At 43.6% G+C, this 7,445-nt stretch overlaps 1 protein-coding gene across 2 annotated transcripts in view; it reads left to right on the forward strand.

Annotated features, from left to right (window-relative positions):
- The window catches only part of LOC142740829 (tetraspanin-3-like), a 148,255-nt gene that overhangs the window by 125,272 nt on the left and 15,538 nt on the right, over positions 1-7,445 (forward strand). The window contains exon 5 of one of the 2 annotated variants that reach the window (XM_075850255.1): positions 6,437-6,589. The exons of the other annotated variant lie outside the window; for it this stretch is intronic. Coding sequence (XP_075706370.1) covers positions 6,437-6,589 — 153 coding nt within the window. The remainder of the gene's footprint in view (positions 1-6,436; positions 6,590-7,445) is intronic. 2 annotated transcript variants of the gene reach the window in all.

The raw sequence follows: 7,445 nt of genomic DNA on the forward strand, positions 1-7,445 counted from the left end.
ATGCCCTTTTTCATAAATTCTTGGCAAGAGGTTACCCAAAGAAAACCCTACATCGAGCCTATGCAAGAGCTAAGGCTACCCCAAGAGAGGAACTACTCTATGGAAGAAAAACTAATATAGTGGAAAAACATGAAAATTCCACTATTAGATGCATAGGTAATTTCGACATCTGTTCCACTCAGATCTCCAAAATCCTAAAAAAACACTGTGCAATTTTACAGTCCGATCCAGATTTAGCGGATGTTATTCCAAATACTCCGAATATCACCTATCGACCTGGTAGAAATCTTCGTGAATTTCTAACGCGGAGTCATTATTCGAGACCACTTATTCCTCGTAATACGTGGCTTTCGTCTCCAACTGTGGGTTCCTTCCCCTGAGGCAGATGCTCCTTCTGTATATACATGCCCAAGACTAAGCATTTCATCAACCCCCTAGACCAGGGGTGGGCAAACTTTTTGACTCGCGGGCCACAATGGGTTCTAAAATTTGACAGAGGGGCCGGGCCAGGAGCATTTGGAGGGAGTGTTTGGGCCGGATATACTAAAGCATTAAATGTAGTGTGTGCAAACCTCATAGCACAGTAAGAACACTACAACCCAATTTATTAACTGTCTTTCAAATGTGAAAAATAGCCCTTATCAGTTAATAAATTTGTCTCAAGGAATATGCAAGATATGGCATTTACATACTATTTCGCAGATACTGGGAGAAGGAAATGTAAATAGATTAAAATAACATACGCACTGTGATTTATCAAGAAAAAAGTTCTGTTGACTCTGTAAATTAGCTGCCAACCTCTGAGCAGTAGCCGCCCGTTCTTGTGTTGACTGCTTGCTAGCATAGTTTGCATGCTTCGTGGCAAAGTGACGGCTGATATTGTACTCTTTGAAAACCGAAGGGCTTAATGGTGACGTGAAACGAAGTGAAAATTAAAGTGAAATAAAGAGAAATACGCGCCACATTAACCCCTTAATGACCGGGCCATTTTGCACGTTAATGACCAAGGATTATTTTTTGTTTTTCCACGGTCGCATTCCAAGAGTCGTAACTCTTTTTTTATTCCGTCGACATAGCCGTATAAGGGCTTGTTTTTTCCGGGACGAGTTGTATTTTGTAATTGTACCATTTTTAGATGCTTATAACATATTGATTAACTTTTATTAACTTTATTTTAGGAGAGAATTGAAAATAAGCAGCTATTCCAGCATTAATTTTCACGTTATAAATTTACGCCGTTTACTATGCAGCGTAAATAACATGTTAACTTTATTCTATGGGTCGGCACGATTACAGGGATACCAAATGTGTAAAGGTTTTATATGTTTTTTCTACGTTTGCACAATAAAAACCCTTTTAGAAAAAAATTACTTGTTTTTGCATCGCCGCGTTCCAAGAGGCGTAATTTTTTTATTTTTCCGTCGATGTGGCCGTACGTGGGATTGATTTTTGCGGGACAATGTGTAGTTTTCATTAGTACTATTTTGGGGTACATAGGACTTATAGATGAACTTTTATTTTATTTTTTATGGGGGGAATGGGAGAAAAGAGAGAATTTTTGCGTTTTCTTTGGACGCCGTTCATCCGGCGGTTTAATTAATGTGTTCATTTTATTGGTCAAGTTGTTACGATCGCGGGGATACCATATATGTGTATGTGTGATTTGTTTTGACCGTTTTATTAAATAAAACCACTTTTTGGGGCAAAAAAGTAGTTTTATTTGACTTTGACTGTAATTTTTTTTATTTTTTTTTTCACAAACTTTATTTAACGGTTTTACTTTTTTTTTTTTAGTCCCACCAGGGGACTTCACTATGCGATATGCCGATCGCATATATAATGCTTTGGTATACTTCGTATACCAAAGCATTATTGCCTGTCAGTGTAAAACTGACAGGCAACCTGTTAGGTCATGCCTCTGGCATCGCCTAACAGGCAGATGCTGAAGACAGACCTGGGGGTCTTTGTTAGACCCCCGGCTGTCATGGAAACCCGACGGCGACCCGCGATTTGTTTGCGGGGGCGCCGATCGGGAGACAGAGGGAGTTCCCCCCTCTGTCAAACACATTAAATGCCGCTGTCACTGTTGACAGCGGCATTTAATGGGTTAAACTGCCGGAATCGGCGCGTGCTTCGATTCCGGCAGTTGCAGCAGGAGCCAGGCTGTGTATAACAGCCGTGCTCCTGCCGCTGATCGCGTGGGTAAACTGTCAGTACCCGCGCGATCACAGGACGGATATATCCGTCGTCCTGCGCGAACTAGCAGCTGCTGAGGACGGATATATCCGTCCTTCGGCGTTAAGGGGTTAACAACGGTCAATGTGTTTTGAGTGCGCCATCTATTGGGAAAACGTGGGCATTGCAGGGAAAGGGGAAAAAAAGGAGGTTTTTACTATTATTTGGACAAGTTCGGCGGGCCGGATTAAAAAGCCTAACGGGCCGTATGTGGCCCGCGGGCCGTAGTTTGCCCATGTCTGCCCTAGACGGTCACAATTTTACCATCAGACATTTCATTAACTGTCAGAGCAGTGGCATTGTATATGCCGCCAGATGCCCTTGCCCCAAACTATATGTTGGCAAGACCATCCAACAACTTAGGAGAAGGATCTCGAGACATGTCAGTTCCATAAATATGAAAGAGGACACTTCCCTCTCCAGACATGTGAGATCTTTCCATGAGGGCGATTCCAAGGTCCTCCAATTTTGGGGCATCACCCAGTTAAAACTGGGTCCTAGGGCCGGCAATCTAGACAAGAGGCTTTTACAGGAACAAGCCCGGTGGATACATAGGCTGAATTCCCTCAGCCCTAATGGTCTCAATGAAGGCTTTACCTTCATGGCCTTCTTGTAGAAATATACCTTTTTTGCAGAAATATACCTCTGCTGCATGATATTACTGTCAGACTGACAGTTTATAAGACACACTGACTACGAACTATATATAAAGTCCTGATGTATATCTATTTATATCATACAGTGCTTATTAAGCATTTACAATATCACTGATCTGATGTCACTGATATGACAGACAACCTAATCTTGATTCCTTCTCTCCCCTACCACCTAGTATTGTCCATTAAACTCTTGGATGTATGTATCCTATTTAAACCCATGGATAACTTTCTTATATAGTGGTAAATATTTGCACTTGTGCTCTCCTCTCATTGATGCTATGCCGTTCATATTCCCATTGATATCCAATCCTATTGGTTACTCCGCCTTGTCATGCATAGTCCATTACTTTCATCTTCACTTTTTCCATCATGTATACCTATGACGTGAATGGAAGATCCCGGCAGTATTACAGTTACCCGTTCGGACTACTATACGCATGCGCGTGATGCATGCGGTGATTGGACACTGACTTGTGGCATCTTATTGGCCGCTGACGGTGTCGTTCATCTGGCGTGCAGGATGCCCGCGATATGACAATCACTCGCTTTGACTAATACACGCGTGCGCATGGCGCACGCGATGATTGGACACCTGGTCACAGCGTCTCATTGGCTGCCGGCTATGTCATTCAATTGGCGTGGAGGCTTGTCATATGGGACTAGCTGATTGGCAGTAAGGAGAGATGACGCTACCATACGTGATAAGCACAAGTCTATATAAGGAGAAGGAAACCAAACGCGCGCTCATTAGCCCCGAATTATCCCCTGAGGACGCTGCTTGTGCAGCGAAACATGTCGGGGGAGCTATCGCCATTTTAATATTCACCGACGGCCTAGTGATTCTCTTCACTCGTGTGGGACCGTACTAACCAACGGCAGTCTGCAGCTGCCGAATCAGCCTCTCTCACTGTGTTCAGCGACGTGCTGGATACACTTGCTAAATCTTCTATGATACACACTAGCCGTCCTTGAAAACAATTTTAACCCTTACTTGTTGTTTGTCCTTATTTGATACATTAATAAAAGTTACATTTTAACTGACACTATTCAAATGGTGGTTAGGAAATTGGGACCCTTGTGCCTAGGCACATTTTCTTCCATTGTTAATATATCCCTGCCAACCACTAGGGGTCTCTTCTTTGTCATTTTAGAAACTACACCCGTAAAGGCATTTATCAAGGGGTGTAGTGAGAATTTAGACCCCACAGGTGTTGTTCAGAAATGAATGCGCAGTGGATGATGCAAAGTGAAAATTGAAATTTTTCCACCTGATCTGCTTATTCACCGCACAATATGGTGTGCCCAGCTTGTGCCATTAGAGAATCGTGCCGCATAAATGGACAGTGAAGGCAATGCGTTCTCCTAGATCGCAATCCCCGGCCACAGTCGTGGGGATTCCGCTTCAGAAGTCCCTGACGTCACTGTGTCCATATATGGACAGTGAAGGCAGGAACTTCTCCTGGAGCGGAATCCCCTGCGACAGCGCTTGGGATTCCGTTTCAGTAGTCCCTGACATCACTGTGTCCATATATGGACAGTGAAGGCAGGAACTTCTCCTGAAGTGGAATCCCCGGCCACAGCTTCGGCAACGCTGTGGCCGGGGATTGGGTATTCCGCTTCTACAGGGAGCAAAAAAATACCCTCCTCCACCTCCTCACATGCACTTCGCACTGTTGGGAGAAGGAGGAGAGCGCGCGCGTCGGAAGACACGGCCATCGCTTGGAGCATATTCAAGTGATGGCCGTGTATTACCCGGCCCCATAGACTTCTATGGGAGCTGGGAGAACGGATGAAAATAGGGCATGTCCCATTTTTTTAACGGCCCGGTTTCCTGGTGTGAATAGCTGCATTTGGGGTCTATTGTTCCTAACTTTTATTTGCCTAAATGCACTGGAAATACTAAGGCTATGTTCACACGGGGTATTTTGCCGAGTTTTTTGACGCGGAAACCGCGTCGCAAAACTCGGCAGAAACGGCCCGAGAACGCCTCCCATTGATTTCAATGGGAGGCGTCGGCGTCTTTTTCCCGCGAGCAGTAAAACTGCCTCGCGGGAAAAAGAAGCGACATGCCCTATCTTCGGGCGCTTCCGCCTCCGACCTCCCATTGACTTCAATGGGAGGCAGGAGAAAGCGTATATCTCGCTGTTTTATGCCCGCGGCGCTCAATGGCCGCGGGCGAAAAACGGCGCGATAATTGCCGCGAAAATCGGCGTGCAGGGAGAAGAATATCTGCCTCAAAGTTCCAAACGGAATTTTGAGGCAGATATTCCTCCCCCAAAATACTCCGTGTGAACATAGCCTAAACATTCAATTTGAAATCAAAACAATAACAAAATGTATCCAGTTTGTGTTAATTCTTTACAGAAAGTAAAGAAAAAGGAATATTAGGCTGGGTTCACACAGAGTTTTTTTGCAGGAGGAAAATCTGCCTCAAAATTCCATTTGGAATTTTGTGGCAGGTGTTCCTCTGCCTGCACACCGATTTTCGCAGTGTTTTTCGCCCGCGGCCATTGAGTGACGCGGGTATAAATGCCGCGAAATACTCTTTGTCTGCCTCCCATTGATGTCAATCGGAGGTCATAGGCGTAAATGCCCGAAGATAGGGCATGTCCCTTCTTTTTCCCGCGAGCCAATGGGAGGCATTTTCGGACGTGTTTATGGCGTGTTTTGCGGCGAGGTTTCCGCGTCAAGCTCGTCAAAAAACTCTGTGTGAACTGGCCCTTAGGCTGTTCAAAAAATAGAAATGCCAGTATTTTTCTTTAAAAACTCGAAAATTTAATGTATAAACTGAAAAACTGTTTCAGATTTCACTTTACTGAACTAATACTTAGTGGCATAACCATTGTTTCTGAGAACTGCTTGGCATCTGTGTTGCATGAAGTCTACCAACTTCTGGCCCTTATGAACAGGTATTCCAGTCCAGGAAGATTGGACTATGTTCCACGGTTCTAATGCGTTTTTTAGTTTTGCTTTATAAACCCCATTTTTTATGTCACCCCACAAGTTCTCTATGGGAATTAATGATTCAATTACTCAGAATGAGCTGCATGCATGTGCTAATTGTTGTTTTTTTTTTCTACTACTTTACTACACAAAGGCTACATTCACACAAACGGGGCCAACCTCGAAGGTGGAAAAACTGCAGTTTTTCATGTCCGGGGTGCACCCGTGATCACGCATCTCCAATAGACTAGAGTCTATGGTGAGATGCGTGAAGCACAAAAAGATAGGACATGTCCTATTTTTTCACGGACCCTTCACATGCTCCGTTGAAACAGGTGGTGTGAACGGCCCCATTGAAATACATAAGTCCGCGTGACGGCCATTAAAGCGGACGTGCTACATGCTCGTCTGAATGAGCACTTACAAGTAAATTATTATCTATGAGAAAATGATCACTTCAACCAAAAATATTGATTTATCAGGTTAATGATGTTGGACTGATTATATTTTTTTTTTTTGGGGGGGGGGGGGGGGGTGATTCTCTTTTAATCGCATATAGCAAATTATTGCATAGCTGACTTTCGATCTTCCTTCCTTAGCTCCACTGTTGTGGCTTTCAAAACTACTCTGACTGGGAAACAACAGCATGGTACCAGCAGACTGGTAATGACACTGTTCCCAAGAGTTGCTGTAATTTGACTTATTCAGTGTGCTCAGGAAACATTACAGAGACAAATGAGCTATATTTAGAGGTAACTCGTTTTTTTTTTTTTTTTTACAGAAATACATGTTATGCAGTTGTTAACTTCTTTTCATGCTAGTAGTTTAGCAACTTTCTTTTAATGTTGAGTATATTAAAGGGGTGCCATCTGAACTACCCCTATATGGGAATATGAATATCACCTTTGGTCTGCTACTGTCCACATGGCACTTTCTAATAGTCTTTGTTTACCTTGAGATGCAAGCTCTTTTTATAAACTTTTTAAAAAGAAAATTAAGGCTTAGTTCACAAACGGGACCCTGACTGCCAAAAAACAGGAACCATAGATTTCCGTTTCCATCACCATTGATTTCTATGGTGACTGATCCGATGCCATTGGATTCTGTTGGTCTCCGTTGTGCAACAGTTCCATCGTTTTGACTGAATCAATAGCGTAGTCGACTACGCTATTGATTCCGTCAAAACGGCGGAACCCTTGCACAACGGTCACAAACAGAAACCATTGGCACCGGATCCGTCACCACTGAAATCAATGGTGATGGAAACGGAAACCTACTGTATGGTTTCCGTTTGTGTCCGTCAGGGTCCCGTTCCAACGGAAAGCTCCAATGGAATGTGGGAATGGGACCCTGGCACAGATGTGAGCGAAGCCTTAACAAGCCACACCGGTATAAATGCCATACTCATCTTCACTACTTTCAGTCACATATATACTTGTACAATGTATAGCAGAAACTGTATTACTGCCCCTCCTAAAACACTTGCAGACCTGTTGCATTACACATATTTTAGGGGTCTTCAAAAATACTGTTTGTTAAGCACAACTTTATAAACCTAAGCCTGTTACCTTGTGATCTATTGAGAATTCTCAGTCAAGGCCCTATTGA

This window comes from Rhinoderma darwinii, chromosome 1 (assembly GCF_050947455.1).
Source record: "Rhinoderma darwinii isolate aRhiDar2 chromosome 1, aRhiDar2.hap1, whole genome shotgun sequence".
Taxonomy (NCBI): Eukaryota; Metazoa; Chordata; class Amphibia; order Anura; family Rhinodermatidae; genus Rhinoderma; species Rhinoderma darwinii.